The sequence below is a fragment of the Opisthocomus hoazin genome, chromosome 20 (assembly GCF_030867145.1).
Source record: "Opisthocomus hoazin isolate bOpiHoa1 chromosome 20, bOpiHoa1.hap1, whole genome shotgun sequence".
In the NCBI taxonomy this organism is placed as follows: domain Eukaryota; kingdom Metazoa; phylum Chordata; class Aves; order Opisthocomiformes; family Opisthocomidae; genus Opisthocomus; species Opisthocomus hoazin.
Window position 1 is genome coordinate 13,000,703 of NC_134433.1, and position 17,990 is coordinate 13,018,692.

Consider the following 17,990-nt stretch of genomic DNA (forward strand, 5'->3'; position numbering starts at 1 on the left):
CTGTAGTCCCAGCGGGGCAGCGGCCGCGGTGCCGACGGGGCAGGGGCCGTGGTCCCGGCGGGGCAGGGGCCGTGGTGCCGGCGGGGCAGGGGCCGTGGTGCCGGCGGGGCAGGGGCCGTGGTGCCGGCGGGGAAGGGGCCGCGGTGCCGCTCCCTGCGCGGCGGGCGGACACCGCCACCTCCCGGCAGGCCGGGCCTGCAGCGAGCGGCCCCGAGCCCGGGAGAGCTCCGCCGGTGCCTGGCTCAGCACGGACTCGGGGCAGCGCCCGTCCGGGTGGAAGGGCCGGTGATGTCCCTTGAGGCCTCTGCCGCTGCCCATTGCTGCCCACAGCAGGCGAAAATCGCTACTTTGAACGCTGTGCCCACCCTGCTGGGGAGTCACGTCCCGGGGTCAGTGCAGAAGGAGAGCGGGAGGGGAGCGTGGTCCTGCAGCCTGCTGTGACGCTGAAATAAGAGTTACCAGTTTTGCTTTGGAGAGTGGAAAAGGCTGTTGAAAAGTTGAAACATATTGTACATCCTTCTCTTGAAGGAGAGAGAAGAAAGAAAGGAATTGAAAGATCCTGAAGATGTGCTGGAGGGAGCCTTTCAGGGCTGCCATGTCCTGCCATTGCAGGCTTTGGCTGGAATAACAGCAAGACCTTTCTTTGCAGTGAAATGAGTGGGTGTCACTGAGAAGCAGCAGGGGACAGGAATCACTTGCAAGGCAACTTGTGGAGGATCGTCCCATGCATGCTGTTTGTTCCTGGGTTCGGTGTGTCACAGACCCCTGCCTGGGGAAGGAATGGTGTGAGTGGGGTGTCTTTGAGCACCATGCTCTACCTTGGAGACTTTGAGGGGCTTCTTCCTTTCTCTCTCCAGGGAATTAATTCACCATAAGAGTAGCAGGTTTTGCTTTCCTATCTCATACTTGATAGAGGCTAGACTGAAGGATTTACCACGTGTCCGCAGTGGGGAAGTTAGCAGCAAGTTGACTGTTCAGGTCCTTGTGGGATGAGATTCCTTAGCAGATCTGCACAGAGCACTCCTATTAGAGGCTTCGTCACCTCTCTCACAGAAACCCACCTCACGTAGTTACTCTTGTCGGAAAAGGTGTTTGCTTCTGCCTCTGTCTTGGACAGTCTTTTCCCTTAGGAGGACACAAGGCCTGCCTACATTTTAGAGCCAAGAGGTATTTGAGCACCACCAGTTCGCTTTGTGTTCAGGACATAACAGCTTCAGCAATATTAGACATAAGCACAGGCTTCACACACTAAAATGGTCCATCAGGCAGCCTTTGTAGCAATTCAGCATTGTTCTTTCTCTCCTTTGTATAATTTCACTGTTTAAGAGCACACTGAAGAAAACCTCATTGCAAATCTAATTGAGTATCTGACCACCTTTGTAAACAGTGACTTTGGACTCTTCTGTTGAACTTTAATGCAATGTCTGAAGTGTGGAGCATAATCACAGCAGCCTCCAAGCCCCAAGAAATCCCAAACCTGCTCCCTTGAGAGCTACAGGCACTTAATGGGACCATCAGTAGCTCTGAGCTCATCAGTGAAGACAATTTAGCCATGGTGAAAAAAATAGCAATTGACTTTTGAGTTCAAGGGGCTCTTTAAAACAGAAAACAAATTCCACACAATAGAATCTTTGTATATGTTACCTTCACCTGCTTCATCGCAAACATCTGAGCAATGAATTGTGGAACTCTATTAAAGTGTAACTGCCTCTCTGAGTTCATATTTGATACAGCTGTTCCTGAATCTTGTAAATATTTTTTCTGTAGCTAAGAATTGGAGTATAAAGAGGAAATTTCATTCTCGTAGCTGAACCAGAGACTGCTGTTTTAAATTTCCATGGTATGATACAGTGCAGCATTCAGAGACCCATCCTGTGCTTTTTCCTTTGAGTCTAACTGTGTAGGAATAACTTAAATTATAAGCAAAAAAACCCCCCAAACCTGCTGGTATTCAGAGCTAGCTTTGCTTTCGACAGACCACATACAGAACAAGAACCAGTACAAATGGTCATTGACATGCACTGGGCACAAAGAAATCCTGGTGGAAGCACAAGTAGAAGTTGCTCCACTTTTGCACAAAAAGGATCCCCATGGCCAGCAATACAGGGGAGCCCACAAAGACCTGCTGAGCCTGGAGAGGTGGGAACCTTACAAGAATATTGTTTCGAAACATTTATCCTCTTTCTCTGTGTAGGGTGCCGTGTACTTATGCTTGAATCAGTAAATCTCTTTCGGAAGTACATCTCTGTCCTGGATGTACCCATCTCCTGCCTCCTGCCCAGAGATGCTCTCTTCATACTCACAGAGGAGGAGACTGAACAAGCCAAGGTGAGATGCATGGTACCTGCTTAACCTGTTTGAGTAGCTCATCATCGTTGTGAAGACTTTAGTCAGAAGTGTCATATTCACAGAGAACTTCACAAATAATTATGTACATGGATTATAAATGTCGTTAATGAAAGATCTTTAGTGATTTGTAAAACATGAATGGACAAGATGGGTTGCTTCACGTGCTGTGTGGAAAGCAGGGCAGCACTGAGCAGATTTGTAGCTCAGAGATCTTCGGTAGTCACAGTGCACTGAGTTTTACACTGTGTCCAGGGATGTATGATGTATTTCAAAGGAGACTGGATCAAACTTGATATTCTGATCATGTGAGTGGCCTGTCAAAGAATGGCATGACTGTGTGCCAGGAACAGCGTCCTTGGATCATAACTTAAAGATGGAGACAGCCTGTGAACTTGTGGTACAAAGCTCTTTATGAGTTCCCTTCTCTACTGTGTATTTTTTAAGCTATTTTGCTGCATGAGATCTGACATATTCAGTCCGCAGTTCACTATATCAGTATCTGGTTAGGTCTCCTTCCGTAGCATGAAAGTATTTGCCCAGTAAACAGTCCTGATAAGCCACAAATTACAGAGCTTTGCTGCTTTTGAGGCTGCTAAAAGATAGAGTTACATATGGAATCTGCTCTGATAAAGGTGGCATTATTCCTTTATGTTTTTTGTTTCTGAAATCTGATCTTTCTAAGCTGATGTACTATAAATAGATGAAGTTAAGTTACAGTTGGCCATCTATGATCAGAAGCAGCATACGAAGAGTTCTCAGATACACAGCTATCGGGTTTCTGCTTCCCCAGCATGTGAATGGCCAGATGTGAGATCGCACAGGAAGAGTTCTATGTGACAAAGAAACTGTCACAGCACCAATCTGCAGCGGACAATGTTCTTTCTGGCAGGACCCCTCTGAACACTAGGCAGCACAATGCCAGTGCCACAGGGGCAGCCTGGCCTCTCCCTGCCCTTTGGCCCCACTGAGTAGGCAGCCTTCTATCTCTCACTACTTCTTCCCTGCTCACTGAAAACAGGCTGTCCTATAAATCGGCAGTGAACTTCAAAGGAGGCCTAGGAAACTGCCCTCACATGAGGTGTGGAAGGTTCTTGTAATGCTTTCTCAACTATTTTTCCTTCTAGAGCGCCATGCGGTGTCATCGCAGCCAGCTCCTCTGGTTTCGCCACATCTATATGCTTTTCTCACGTTATATGGTGATCAACTCACTCCGCCTTCTGTAAAAGAGACACCACTCACAACTTCCAGTGTAAAAGAATGAGTGAAAAAAAGACCATGCCAGGCCAAGGACTAAAGAAAACTCACCTGTTATGTGCTCAGGAGGCCAGGATTCTTCGTGTAGCATTCTTTCAGACTACAAAAAATAGGCTGTATGAACTTACTTCTGAATATCTTGTTGCCTGATACATTGAGACGAACAGGGTTTAAGAACTACCCTATTTTCTCACTGTAGAAGCTTAAATAGGATGAAATTTGGATTAACCTAATTAGGACTAAAATGCAGGAGTGTTCTGCATTGGAGAAGATATGGCACAAGGTATTTTTGCCCAAGAAAATACAGCTGTGAGGACTACCTGGCAACTATCTCTTGGTGCTTTTGTAAAATGCAAGTATCAGGAATGATTTTGCAAAAATCATGCTATCGCCACAGATGAAACCAGAACCACAAGACCTGTCTTATTCATTCAGAACTTTAAAAAGCCAAAGCTTATGAATAAAGCATCAGAAACCATACAAATTTCTCTAATTGCACTAATCTTTGCTGCTACTGCTGCTTCTTTCATACACATCGTGTTGCAGGCATGTCCCTCATGAAACACAAGCATTTCTTCTTGCTTGAGAACATGGAGCTTGAGATCAACTCAGAGAGTCTCAACAGGATGTAAGAATAAGGCGCAAGAGACCCAGACTGTAACTAGGTCTTTTACAGAACACGTGCAGAGATAAAAATTGCAAGAGATGTTTCAAAAGCTGTTCCACTTATGTAAATGACAAGTGCAAGAGTTAAAGATCCTCTCTCTTTACGTTAAAAGGTAAGCGAAGCAGCTTTCAGGGTGTCATTTCTTAGTCAATGTAGACATTTTACTAGGGATTTGGGTTTCCGTGGAATCATGGTGGAGCAAAGTCAGCAACACTCAGCATTTCTGTAGGCCTATGCATTCATTGCTGTGGGCTCACGTCTGCAGGAGGCATCTTTCCTGCCTCTACACAGCTAGTCATTGCATAGTCAAGATCAGAGCCCAAAGTACCAGATCCTGATCTGTTGCTGTGAGCACGTCCTCCTCCTGAAGATGACAAACGAGCTCCTGGTCGTACTGAAGCACGTGCCCATTGTACGAGTATGACAGTGTTGAACTCTGTTCCCTGGCCATGAGTCAGTGCCTAAGCATATGCGTGCTCAGCCTTAAGACCATGAGTAAGTCCAGGCTTAAGCAAAACAGGACTCAATCACATGAATAACTTCAGTGGCCCCTCTCTTGCATACAGCTAAGCACCTGTGCACTGAACTTGAGCCTATGCTTTACTGAACCTGAGCCTGCTACGCTCTTTCAAATCCCCTTTAAATCCATGGCCAATTCATTGAAGTCAATGGAGAAAAAACAGTGTAAGTTAGTATTAAGTCCTAAGCAAGAGATTATCTTACATATGGCATTTTTCTAAGCCAGACTTGAAACACAGGAAATATCCATACAAAGATTAGATTTTTTTTTTTTGTACTTTGCTCTGTTTGTTGTGATTTAAACTTTAGCACAGCTAAGGGCAAAGTACCAAAATAGCAGTCCTGGGGTGGTTTACAGAACAGAGGTAGTTTGAAAACTGAAAGTCACAAATGAATGGGACAGGCAGCATAAAAAGATTTATTTAAGAAACAGAGAACACATAACAACAATGTAGAGACTGATTTTGCCAACCCTCACCCGGGAAAGCCCAGACTATAGTTCCACGGCAGTGCTCCAAGTTCAGCTGCTGGAAGGGTGTGTCAGGGTTTCGACATGTCTCTGATGGTCTTATGTTCCTTCACTGCCTTCTCCCATTCCTTCCCATTGATGTCCTCTGTGACAATGGTCTGCACGGTGCCATCATCCAGACAATGCGGAGCTATTCCTGGAGAAGGAGAGAGTACACAAAAACCTGCTTTTCATAGCTCAAGTGTAGGAGATGCCTGCACCACTCTGTGGATGGGGCATCTCGGGGAAGGGTAAATGCTCACTCCAGCTCTTGCGGTCAGGGCGAGGAGCCTAGATGAGACACTTGTCATGGGCAGAAGCCCACAAGTCATAGGTAAGACAGTTTCTTATGGAGGAGCTACAGGTTCAGACTGCAGTTCCCAATGTTTAGCACTTTAGGAACAAACTCTGAAGACAGAGGCTGCTCACTGCTGTCGTGTTAGTAGCCAATGGAGTCTTTATCCAGAGTTTGCTTGGCGGTTAGCTTTGGTTACCACAGTTTACTCTTTCTACCTACCATAACCATCTGGATTAGAACGAGGAGTATAAAAGCTCTGTACACCACAGGTCTTGCAGAATGTGTGCTGGGCTCGATGTGTGTTGAAGGTGTATGTTGTCAAATTATCAGCACCCTAAGCAAATGAAAAGCAGCGTAAGTTTTCCACATAAATAGATGTATTAATTACTTTCTATGGGCCTGTAGCTAAGAAATGTAAAATTTAAAATACCACTTTCATGTCTTTACTTGAGATAGCGTTCTGCATTCCTGCTCCTTTTCTGAACCCCTGTGCTTTGTATATACATGTGTCCATCCCAGTCAAGCCTGAGAACTGCAAGACCTCTAAAGTCACCTCACTAAATAAGATGCAGCAATACACCCACACCAAACGGCATAAAATTCAGCCACTTCCCCCAACCAGCCATAGACAAACTTAGGACAGAAAACTGCCTGCCACGTGCATCTTTGAGGATGACACTGGATTATACTGCTCGTGTTCATGGCCATGCTCTTACTGCATTCTTACTCTACCTTCAGCAGCTTGAAACGCGACGCTGGGACAATGAAGTGTCTGTTCTGTTTCTTTGTGCAAATGCTGCAACTGTAAAAGAAAAAGCAGACCTTCCTAGGAGCAGCAGACAAGTTGTAGTACAGCAATCAGATCTAGCAGGGACCTCTTGACAACAGAAATTCCACTGGCAGCTAAAATGGCTCCTGGTTAGCATCACAGAGGTAAGCAGCAAAAGTGAGTGTGTGGTATCAGTAGTGTTTGGCTATCACACCCATGGAACAGACTGACCCTACACAGGTACACCGATAAGGTGTTCTCCTACACCAAACATTATATGCAATTTTTTCTTCACATCTGTAACTCTCAACAGACATAACAAGGCCAAACTAGCCCTGAGAAATCCATTTAATCTTTCAGACCAGACTTTGCTGATTTTGCCAACGCTAGTTACTTTGCAAACAAGAGAGTAAGATTCGGATGTTTACTCATGAGCTGGAAGCAAACCAGTTGCAGGTGAAGGGGGATCACTATTGAAATCAGACACTGTTGAAGTCTGAAACACATGTCGTCAGAGATGTAATGTTTACTTGAGAAGGCCAAGTTAAAAAAGGATTGATGTGCTTGGAGCACACTACACTTAGAGGAAATAAAAAGCAGATGGCTGAGCACCTGTACTTATTAGTTGTCTCCGGACACTTTCTGAATGAGCATGGATGTGAGACCTGAAATCCTGCCCAAAGAAGCAGCACCTGAAATCACCAGCACCAATCCCATATTGGATCAGGACGTAATTAGGGGTATACCCTACGGAAACAGCCCAGAGGATCTTCTGCAGTTGTGTCATCTTCTTTTAGCTCTAAGGTATTGATTGGAAAAGCAGATGAGCTTTTATTCATCTATGAGAATAGGGAACAAAAAAAAACTCACTTGCAGTTAAAAACATGCAGATCTGCTGAAGCCCAGACCTCAAAGCGGACGGCTCCGCAGTGACAGCCTCCCGTGTGTTTGACCAAACCTCTGTATTCACTGGAGAGAGAAACAACAGAGAGGTTTTGTGATCATACTTTTTTTTTTTTGGCCGAGAAAACAGTAGGGCTGTATACTGCATTATTCAATTCTGCTTTGAGCAATTGCAGAACACCAGAAAAATGTATCCACTCAGATGTGTTTTAACACAATGTGCCAGAGTGAGGTGGAGAATGGCTTTTGTCTTCTGCAGCAATTGCGTTTCTGGTTTAATTAAAATGGTGAAAAGGAAAGAAGAGCAACAGTTCAAGTAAAGTACACTCCGCATGCAATACAAACATACACTCCCCTGCCACAGTCCAGGTGAAAAGGCAGAGCCCGGGTACAGCATTATCTGTGCACAACAGTACCTAGAAACGAGTCGTATTATTAGAAGACAACCTTCTTGGTACTGGGAACTGAATTTTCTTAGAATTTTCCCCCAGTTGCTCCAGCGTTACTAATATTCCTCCATTTAAAAGCTGGAAGAAGCAGAGATAAGTGGATTCTACATAATACTTGAAATGCATTTTATTTTGTATTGTAACTGCAGAGGAACTTCATGATCAAGGAATTCCTGAGCCTGTGCGTCTCCCTCCCGCCTCCATAGCAACTTGGCAGAATCACTACGCTAGGTCAAACGCCAGATACAAAGGAAAAACCTTTTCTGTTCAGATTTCCACTCCCACGGACAGTTACTGACTGCAGCCCAGTGATGATGTGCTGTGCTCTGCTAAACAGGAGCACGGGAAGTGGGTGAAGGTTTAGAAGCGGAGCCTCGCAGATCCCGCACAGTGCCCCCAAGGGCAGTTTTGCTGGGAGAGCCCTAAAGCACGGGGTGCTTTAGCACAAAAAGCCACTTTCTCCGTGGTGCGTGCGCCTTCCCCCCCCCCCCCCCCCCCGCCCCTTCTCTGCAGCTCTGCATCAGCCCGTGTTGACTGCTGTGCAGCCGCTGCCAGCAGGACGACGATCGAACGGGGAAGGAGCCGCCGGGCAGGGTGGCCCAGCCTGGGAGCTGCGGGAAGAGCCGCCCCGGCCCCGTACTCACTAGGCGTCCAGCAGCAGCCGCGCCGCCTCCTCGCAGCTCAGCCGGTGCCGCTCCTGGAAGGCGGCCCAGCGCCCGCTCTGCGCCCCGAGATCGAAGGCGCCGGGGGGCTGCGCCCGCGGCCCCGGCTCACCCGGGGGTCCGCCCTCCGCCTTCCCTCGCCGCCGGCGGCTCCCGCCCGCGGGGGAGCTGGCGGCCGCGCTGCCCCGCCGGGACCGCCGGGCGCTGCTCGCCGTGGCTCGCCCCATGCGCCGCCGAGCGCCGTTGCGCCGCGCCCGCCAGGGGGCGCCACAGTGTGGCGGCGCCGCGCAGCGGGACCGGGGGGCCGGCGGGGGGGGTGGGGGCGGGGGGGTGCCGGACCGGGTCTCGCCGTTAACGGCGGGGCCGCGGAGGACGCTCCGGTGCCGGCATCGACATCGGCCCCCTCTGCCAGCTGCAACGCGGGGCGGCGGAACGAGCAAAACTGAGGATCACGGAAAATTCACGCCCCGCGCTGTTAGCCGGTTTCCCCCAAAGGGAAGCAGGCTCGCTTCGTGCTTGTAAAACACCTTGTAATGGTCAAAACGCGCGTTGCCCACAAGCATTAGCAGGAGGTGTTTCCTTTAATTCTCAACCTATGGTGCCTCGCGCATTCAAGAATGTCAAGATGCTCTGCAGACCTGAGGGGCTGTTCAAAGTGTATTGTTCCACATCTCTGCTATGCACCTGCCCTCAATTAGAAACAAGACTGCTGTTGAACAGTACTGCGGCGGCTCGGGATGGCCCTTCGGAAGCGTGGTTAGTCCTTCCTCAGGTTTGAAATCATTACAGCAGCCTCGCGGAGAAATGGGTTCTAACATGATTCCCACTAGCCAGCTTCTCACAGATTCTGTCACCAACGTCTTAAAAGTTATAAAGGAAAACAATCCAGATAGTATATATCTTAAAAAAAAAAAAAAAGCATAGGAAAACGTGAAAGCACATCTCCAGTAGTAGTAAATATCTTAGAAAAGGTTATTGAACATCTGAAAGACAACGCTGTTTCTCAGCTACAACTATTCGATGCAGGGGAGAAGTACAAAACTTGTAGGTGTCCAAGTCACCTTCGGTTGGGGCAAAAACCCCCATCACTCCAAGGATGAATCTTTGCGCCCAGTGTTGCAGGACTGGGAATTTATTTTATAGTAGAAAAATTGTATTTTCAACAGGACTTAATGTCTTGCTCTTCTCAGGACGGGGAACTGGGAAAGATGTAAACAAGTGAGCTGACAGTCTGTGGTGGGGTAGAAGAGGCACCAAAGGGTCCTATCTCGGCCAGGAATACAGCAAAGCAACTGGACAAGGATGAAACAGCTATCAGCACTCTCTGGTCTGGAAAAGAGCTTTAAAAACATGCGACTCCAGCATGTGGGCTCTCTCCTGAGATGGCACATACCAGGACTTGCATAACAATCCTGTGGCTCAGCACCTCTCTTCTCTGATGACAGGAAAGGACGCTGAGTTACAGCTTCCTGTTATTCCTCATGGGAACCTCTGTACTAGTTACTCATCCTAATGGAACCATTTTAATACACCGCATGTGTCAAATGGCCCATGCCAGCACGTTCATCTGTAGCTCCTGACCGGAGCCACTCCCAGACCTTTAGTCACACTAGGTTTCATGTTAGTCACCTTATATTTTAGGAGGAAAAGTCACTGAGATGAAACTGGAGACCGTGAACTGAAACCGTGCCCGTGCAGTTTGCGGCATGGCTTCATTTGCCTTCCGTGCAGGGTAGGGCCAGCAGCGGTTGCAGGTTTCGGGGGTTTTCAGCCTATGTGGTCTATCCTTTTCCAAAAACAGTTAACTGCACTAAACTGAAAGCCAGAACACATTTTAGGAGCTTGTTAGTGATCTGTTCACACAAATGGCCTCCTCTCCACAAGGCAGGAGACGCTAGCACTTGCATGTTCTCAAAAAGCAGTTCTACTGAGAAAAATGAAGTGAATACACAGTCCGTGTAATATCTGCATCCCCCTGCAATTCATTCATCTTATTTTAAATGTAGAAAGTGTTTCAAGAAGCAAAATTCTGTTCCCCTGTGACACTTCAGGTTAAAGAACTGGAAGACAAAATGGAAGAACAAAATGCAGTTTTGTTTCTGAAGGCTATAGTAAAGAAATCCTTCCTCTTTCATTTGTTTCTTATTTTATTATAAAGGACTCTTAAAGCTCAAAACAGGATCTCACATAAATAATCATTCAAGAGCTTTATAGCAGGTCTCTGGCTGATGATAAATTTCACTGGTATTCTGATGGCAAGCCCTAAATTTCAGTGGTTACATTCTGCCTTGTCCGTGTACCTGGGTGGCAGGTGCTTCCCAGTGCCCAAAGAGTTAACAGCTTTCAGTGGTACATGGTTACTTCCAAATCTGATTAAATGTTTGCCAAACTTTAGTCGAAGCCAATAGCTTAATGAAGAATGCTTTGCTCTTAAGCTTCTGAGACAAAATGGAGAAGGAAGAACTATTCAGAAAGATGATGGGTTGGACAAGAGGAAAAGTCCAGTAAATCACTGTTTGTTCTCTTTAGGTGTCTTGTGATATTCAAAGTTCAACAGCTGACATGTTTTAATGTTAAAGTACAAAGGCGGCTTGCTGTGCCATCTCAGCTCTGCTTGTATAACAATGACTCAGCTCTGCAGACCTGGCTTGCAGCCGCATTGAGATTCTGTCACGGCATTTTCATCGCAAAAGCAGCATGAAAGCAGCTACATGTTTGTGGGTTAAAGAGAATTAGGAACTGGATGCTTTTCATCTAATAAGCAGGGAACTAAAAGTAGTGTAAAGCTAACACCACATTTAAAAGAACTAGGTAGTTAAAACTATATAGTTTGGGCAGGGTAGAAAAATGTCAGTGCTTGGATTTTAGTCTAATTATGGTGGAGGGGGAAGCATTCTGGACATTCTCCTCACCATCAAGGGATCCAAGCTGGATCTGAGGACAAAGTACAGGAGATACCACATCTGAACCAACGCACGAAAGCTGTTCAGAACGGCCTTGACAGTATTTGGTTTTGTTCACTGTTAGAGAGGTTCCATTGGAACTTACTAATAATGACTAACAGCATTTTAGGACTTATTTCTTCTGTCTTTCTGTTTTTCAAGGTGCTTCTTTACTATCCTGCTGAAAAACCTCACCCCAGAAGCCACATGCTAAATCGTCTCAGACGCAGCAGAGGGAACGTGAACAAAGAGAGCTCCTTCACTGCAGTGCAGCTTGGATCAGATCCAAAAGACTCACAGGCAGGAGGCAGGCTGGAAAGATGCAGACAAGTAATTTTTAGAATAGTTATTAATTGTTGCTTTCACTGGCATAACATGCAGGCAGAAACCTGTGATTTTAGGCTGATGGCGTCTTTATAAAATGCCCTTTAGATGTCTCCTTACATAGCGAATTGCCATGTGTTCCTCTGGGTCATTTAGACCTACAGAGAAGGACGTGCCCAAGCCTGTTTATCATGGCAGCACAGATCTTAAAGCTGTATCCCATGTGTCCTGTGAAGTCAAAACATGCTTTAAACAAACAGAGAGACAGAGGAGTATTGCTCATTTTCCTGTTTTTACTACAAATCTGGATATCTGTTTTTCTTAAGCTTTCAGCTCCAGAAGTTGGTAGCTTATTAAAAACTTTGTTTATTTAAGGTATTTTTAGCATAAGGCTTAAAAAACAAAACTCAGATAGTTGTCTTTTTTTGGTAATCTCATAATGTTACAGTCAATCTCACAGTACTTTGAATTGTGACTCACTATTTCTGTAACCCTTGAACTTGGCAGTACAAAGACAAGCAGTAACATGCCACAGCTCTATTTGTCTTGTGGCTGGAACTTCAGCAAAGACTAGGCCTTATTGCAGTGCTACAGGTTTGGGGGGAAAATATTTATCTCCGCAACTGTAAACAGGCAAATATAATTATCCTGTGTCATACACAATGAGACAGACTTGAAGTAGGTATGAGTAATATTATGAGATAGGAATACACCTTGTTTTTTTCCCTGTGGCAAGTAGCTCTATTTTTATGTGAACAAAGGAACAGCGCTGAACTTGCTCCACACACTGAAATCGCCTGACTGGTTGGCTGTCCCAAGTTAAACCCTTGTAACTAAAGAGAAACAGATTGCTTCGTTTGACATTGCTCATGTAGAAATGATATGCTGTTGCTAGGACATTGGTGTACATAAAAACCAGACAGAACTTGTGTTCTAGAATGTACACATCATTGGAAACATTTCTTTGACCCCCGACTCTTCTCTTCTGGAAGTAGGTTGCTTTGTACTACTGCCCAATGACCTACTTTTGAAACCACTTAGAAAGAAATAATGTGTTCCCAACGGCAGGCCCCGTGCCCTGGCAAAGGCTGGAACCACCTGGCCAGTCACAAGATAGAGATTTCGGGTTTTTCAGCTTTGCATTTATTTATATACAGATCACAGTCAGCTGCCTGATGATTCTTATTCACCAAGAGCTACTGGAGGAAGAGTGACATACATGTTAAATACATATGCTTTGTAGAACCACAACAGTTACCACACCATTTAAGACTAAACAGATCTCCTTTGTCTGTATCATTCAGGTAGTGGAATATTTAGTAACAATATTCTGAGATAAAGCTGAAATTCAGTAAAATTAAGTCACAAGGCCATCAATTCCTGCTTAGGAGATTATTCTATACGCATAATGTATAAAATCAGGCAGAATCTGGCCCGCAATATATAAACACTGCATTCTGATTTTAAAAAGAAGTAGCTTTCAACTTGATATTAACTATCATTGAAGTACTATAAAGAATCTGTGCAGATATGAAATGTGTAACATTTGGGGCATGACTTTGCCACACAGAAAAAGCCAAGGGACAGGAAAAGATGTATTTAAGCAGCTCTCTGTATTCAGCCCACCCCCCAAAACAAAAGAGGTGGGCTCCATACAGGCATGTAGATGGCTATCTCAGATTAATAGTTAGGAGAATTAAACGAATCCAGTCAGTGGAGGCTGCAAAATGCTAATGGTGCCCTGGGTAGAGTACTTTGCCTGCAGGCTACGGAGATTAGTTTAATTCTGCTAGGCCTGGAGTTGTGTGCATAAAGCCTAACTCTTTTGTTTATCTCTTTTGACAGAGCGATAACTGAGGAAAATAATGAGGCTTTTTAGGTGGAATTGATTAATTTAATCCATAACTGTTTTTAAAACAGAGCCTGCATTTGATGTCAGCATGTTGCTGCCTCTGCTTGCTTTGGGTAAGGTCACTTCCCTGAAGCACAAATTTTTCAGGAGCCATTATTAACAAGGTGTTTAAAGCACTACCCATGGTAGACCCATCTTGTTGGGACTTTATTCTGATATGTTGATTTGAATACTTCAACAGAAACTGAACAACAATAGTGAAAGCAGATTAGTCATGGGATTTAGCCATACTTGGAAAAAACCAAGGAAAGGCTCCTGTGTTTCCTGGTTTACATAGAAAGGAAAAAAATGACAGAAATTTCTCCTTCTCCATCCAGAGGGACATGAAAAAACAAAGACAAGCACACTAAAATCCTTAATACAAGTCTGATGTGCTCAAACACAGGCCAGTCTTTAGATTAGCCTGTGGTTATTTCCAGTTTAGCAGACGTGGCCTTCCGCAGTTGTAAATATTAGTCACTCATGGCCTTCCTCTCAGGACTCCATGGCATTGTGTGGCTGGGGGACACAGTTCCTGGAGCAGTGCCTGGGATACACAGCATACACAGGCCAGCCTTGGAGCAAATGTTTAGTCACCTGGCACCAAGCAAACAAAACGAACCGATTGGAAACACTGAGCAAAACTGGCAGCGTAAAGAAACCAAATGCGATATTGCCCAAATCTGCCTTTTTGTCCTAAATTTATGTAGCCGAAAAATATTTCCAAGGTTGGTTATTGTCATGGAGCTGTCTCTGAGCTTTCCAGTTACCATTTTCCACTCTTCCTGTTTCTACATTGTGAATAATTATTGTTGGGATGATTTATTTCCTTTTTACTGTAAACGAAGAAGTGCTAGCAGACACAAGCCCTGTTAGGAGAAAGGAAAGCAAAAGGGTTGTGTTGTTGTTGGGGTTTTTTTTTGTGGTTTTGGTTATTTTGTCTTCTTTTTTTTTAAAGGGGAAATAGAGTAGCTGTGTACTGAATCCTGCCATTCACGTGTGCTCATGCTTTGTGAGTGAAGGATTTAACAGCGAGTTCATCTGGCTTCACTGAAGGCGTTAGCAGCACATAAAACACTACCATATAAAAACCCTTCTGGATTTTGTGTACTCCAGATATGATGTAAAGTCAGTTAAGAGCCAGTCTGAAAGGCATCATGAAGCTTAATTAACATGGAACACATTTCCCCATCAGCTCACAGAAGGAAGCTGCTCCATAACCTGGTCAAAGCTTCCTGTTCTGAAGGCAAGTAAACAGCCATTTGAATTTCAAATGTCAGCATTTCATCAGAGGGGTTGTTTTGCAACCCCACATCAAAGAATTGTCAGCCAGCTGAAATGGGTTCCAGGGCCTGCTCAGGAAACAGGCCGCATGACGAGGGACACGCGCAGCCTGTAGCAAGCCTGACGCACCAGGAGCCACCAACGCTTGCCAAAGTTCTAAATAAGCTTTTTTTATCCATCTTTGCTAACTCAGTATTGCTCTTCCTGGCTTTTCCCCACAGCCTCACGGGGCAGGACTAGCCCTGCAGTCTATTCCGGGCTCCGCCATAAGCGATCCAGGCCACCCCAGGAAGGGGGTCAGCCAGATGTGCTGCTGTCTCTGTGGGTCAGCAAAAACCTGGCACCGCGGGTAACCCCTCTCTGTCCGGGGCACTTCTCCCCCAGTCCGTGCCAGGCTTTTCTCTAAGCAACGCCTGGGGCTCAGACAGGGGATAAAAAAGGCCCGCCGCGCCCGCAGCACCCCCTCCCCACCTCCGCCGGGCCCCGGGCGCTGCCCCCCCAGCAGCCCCTCCCGCCCTCACCCCGCCTGTCGGTGCGGCAGCGCTAGGCCGCATGCGCGCAGCACCCTCCCCGCCGAAATCTGCCTCCGCAAGGCGGCTCCCCCCTAGCAACAACGCTGACCTCACCGTGCACCAATCCGCGCCGAGCAGCGGCCGAATCTTCCAGAGCTTTCCTTGCAGCCACCACCCTCGCCCTATCTATCTTCCCACCGGATCAACCAGTCAACACCCCCTCTTCCTACCGCTGCACCAATCAATGCCGAGCTTCTCGTTCTTTCTACCGGCTTCATCACCGCACCGCCAGATCCATCCGCGCCCTCAGAAATTTGCAGATTTTTAAGAGTTTGAGGCCACACACTAAGACTCCAGGACCCCTTTGCCCCCTGGAAGAGGATTTGGAGAGCGAGAAAGGCCAATATTTTTCACAGCAGTGGTCTTTTCCTTGGGACTAGTTTGTGAGGCGGATGGACACGTCAGTTGCCGAGGGCGGGGCCTGTCTGTCAGAGATCGCATAAATACGGGCGGGCTGCGTCACACAGCAGGTCATAGTTGCAAGAGGGAGGAGAGGACTTGTTCTCGAGTGACGTTCAGGGCCGGAGACGTGAGTGGAGCGCCGGGAGAGCTTGGGGGGTTAGAGGGGGAAAAGCGGGACGATTTTTCTGGGCAGGCGGGTATGAAGCAGGAGTGGGTGCTTGTCGGGCAGTGTTTTTTGTTTGGAGGGTGGGGGGGGGAGGAGTTGGGCAGAGTCTTGTCTCAGTCTGAACCGTGCTTTTGGAACTGAGGGGAGGAAAAAAGCCGCTGCCTTCTGAGGAGGCAGTGGCGTTACGGGGAAAATGGCGGGGCTGTGGCTGTCCGCCCCGGAAGCGGGTTGCTGAGTCACAGCCCGGGGGCCGCAGCGCAGTCCTGCTGTCGCAGTTGGTTGGCGCGAGGTGCTGCGGGGGGCGGGCACTGGGGGGGGGGGGGTGTCCGGGAGCCGCCTGGTGAGGGGCAGCGTGAGGAGTCTGATGCAAGAATAGAGCGTACTGAGCTTTTGAAAGAGGTTTAGTTGATCAAGAGTTAGGGGTTGTTGAAAGCGTTAGTAAAATAAAATTTCTAGCTGGTGTTTATGTAATATGAAATAGCAGCAGTAGTCCCTGTGTTTTAAATCGTTGAAGATCATTTTATTGACTAGCTAAAGCTGAAATTTCTGTATATTTTGCAGTTCAACATGCAGATCTTTGTGAAGACCCTGACTGGCAAGACCATCACCCTTGAGGTTGAGCCCAGTGACACCATTGAGAATGTGAAGGCTAAGATTCAGGACAAGGAAGGCATTCCCCCAGATCAGCAGAGGCTGATCTTTGCTGGCAAGCAGCTGGAAGATGGTCGCACCCTCTCTGACTACAACATCCAGAAGGAGTCCACCCTCCACCTTGTGCTGCGCCTGAGAGGTGGCATGCAGATCTTTGTGAAGACCCTGACTGGCAAGACCATCACCCTTGAGGTTGAGCCCAGTGACACCATTGAGAATGTGAAGGCCAAGATCCAGGACAAGGAAGGCATTCCCCCAGATCAGCAGAGACTGATCTTTGCTGGCAAGCAGCTGGAAGATGGTCGCACCCTCTCTGACTACAACATCCAGAAGGAGTCCACTCTCCACCTTGTGCTGCGCCTGAGAGGTGGCATGCAGATCTTTGTGAAGACCCTGACTGGCAAGACCATCACCCTTGAGGTTGAGCCCAGTGACACCATTGAGAATGTGAAGGCCAAGATCCAGGACAAGGAAGGCATTCCCCCAGATCAGCAGAGGCTGATCTTTGCTGGCAAGCAGCTGGAAGATGGTCGCACCCTCTCTGACTACAACATCCAGAAGGAGTCCACTCTCCACCTTGTGCTGCGCCTGAGAGGTGGCATGCAGATCTTTGTGAAGACCCTGACTGGCAAGACCATAACCCTTGAGGTTGAGCCCAGTGACACCATTGAGAATGTGAAGGCCAAGATCCAGGACAAGGAAGGCATTCCCCCAGATCAGCAGAGGCTGATCTTTGCTGGCAAGCAGCTGGAAGATGGTCGCACCCTCTCTGACTACAACATCCAGAAGGAGTCCACCCTCCACCTTGTGCTGCGCCTGAGGGGTGGCTGCTAAGTTACTGACCATCTGGCTTGACAACAGGGTTGCCAATAGTATTTGTGTTTGCACTGTAGTTCTTTGATGTCTTAAGTTAAATGCAACGTTAATGCAAGCTTATGTGACTGCTGAACACCTGTCTGTTGAAATGCTAATAAAGTTTTCTGTTGCACATGACAATTTGTAGTCTGTCTCAGTTAAAGCTAGTAAAACTGGTGTATTTAAGTGACATGCTTACTTGGTTTTGTTCCCTGGCAGTTTAAGCCTCTTTGCGTGTATAATGAGGACCTTGTGGATGAAAATGGTTTGGATTAAAGTCTTTAAATTAAGCACTAATACCTTGTTATTTCTTCTTAGTTTAACATAACTCTTATTTCCAGGAAGGATAATGTGGTCTGTTAAAAGACCCAAGAAAGCCACAAACCAAATGAAGGTGGTATGACTTTCAGTATTGGGGTAGGTTTTGCTGGAACTTGTAAACTTGTAGTGTGCTTAAGTTTACGGGAGACAGTGTGAACAGTTTCATTAGATGGCACTGCCATGAAGTGACTTGAGCTTCAGTAT

General features: G+C 46.8%; 3 protein-coding genes across 3 annotated transcripts in view; 2 read left to right on the top strand and 1 right to left on the bottom strand.

Moving 5' to 3' along the window:
* The window catches only part of PIGL (phosphatidylinositol glycan anchor biosynthesis class L), a 62,318-nt gene extending 57,172 nt beyond the window's left edge, over positions 1-5,146 (top strand). The window contains exons 6-7 of the mRNA XM_075439928.1: positions 2,195-2,328; positions 3,474-5,146. Of these exons, the coding sequence (XP_075296043.1) occupies positions 2,195-2,328; positions 3,474-3,572 (233 nt within the window). The 3' untranslated portion in view covers positions 3,573-5,146. The remainder of the gene's footprint in view (positions 1-2,194; positions 2,329-3,473) is intronic.
* Positions 5,147-5,180: 34 nt separating this feature from the next.
* On the bottom strand, positions 5,181-8,605 carry CENPV (centromere protein V). The gene is made up of 5 exons (XM_075439930.1): positions 8,361-8,605; positions 7,235-7,333; positions 6,328-6,397; positions 5,815-5,929; positions 5,181-5,454 (listed from the first exon to the last, which is right to left on the bottom strand). Exons 1-5 carry the CDS (start codon positions 8,603-8,605, stop codon positions 5,330-5,332), a joined length of 654 nt encoding a protein of 217 aa, XP_075296045.1. The 3' UTR covers positions 5,181-5,329.
* A 7,216-nt stretch (positions 8,606-15,821) lies between these two features.
* On the top strand, positions 15,822-17,606 carry UBB (ubiquitin B). Its single transcript, XM_009945781.2, has 2 exons — positions 15,822-15,920; positions 16,521-17,606. The coding sequence occupies exon 2, from the start codon at positions 16,527-16,529 to the stop codon at positions 17,442-17,444; it is 918 nt and encodes a 305-aa protein (XP_009944083.2). The 5' UTR covers positions 15,822-15,920; positions 16,521-16,526; the 3' UTR covers positions 17,445-17,606.
* Positions 17,607-17,990: the final 384 nt, after the last annotated feature.

Coding starts and splice junctions, on each gene's coding strand:
- CENPV (XM_075439930.1), bottom strand. CDS start 8,605: ATGGGGCGAGCCACGGCGAGCAGCGCCCGGCGGTCCCGGCGGGGCAGC. Junction 6,398..7,234: donor CTGCATGTTTTTAACTGCAA/GTGAGTTTTTTT, acceptor TTTCTTTTACAG/TTGCAGCATTTGCACAAAGA. Junction 5,930..6,327: donor CGCGTTTCAAGCTGCTGAAG/GTAGAGTAAGAA, acceptor TCATTTGCTTAG/GGTGCTGATAATTTGACAAC.
- UBB (XM_009945781.2), top strand. CDS start 16,527: ATGCAGATCTTTGTGAAGACCCTGACTGGCAAGACCATCACCCTTGAG.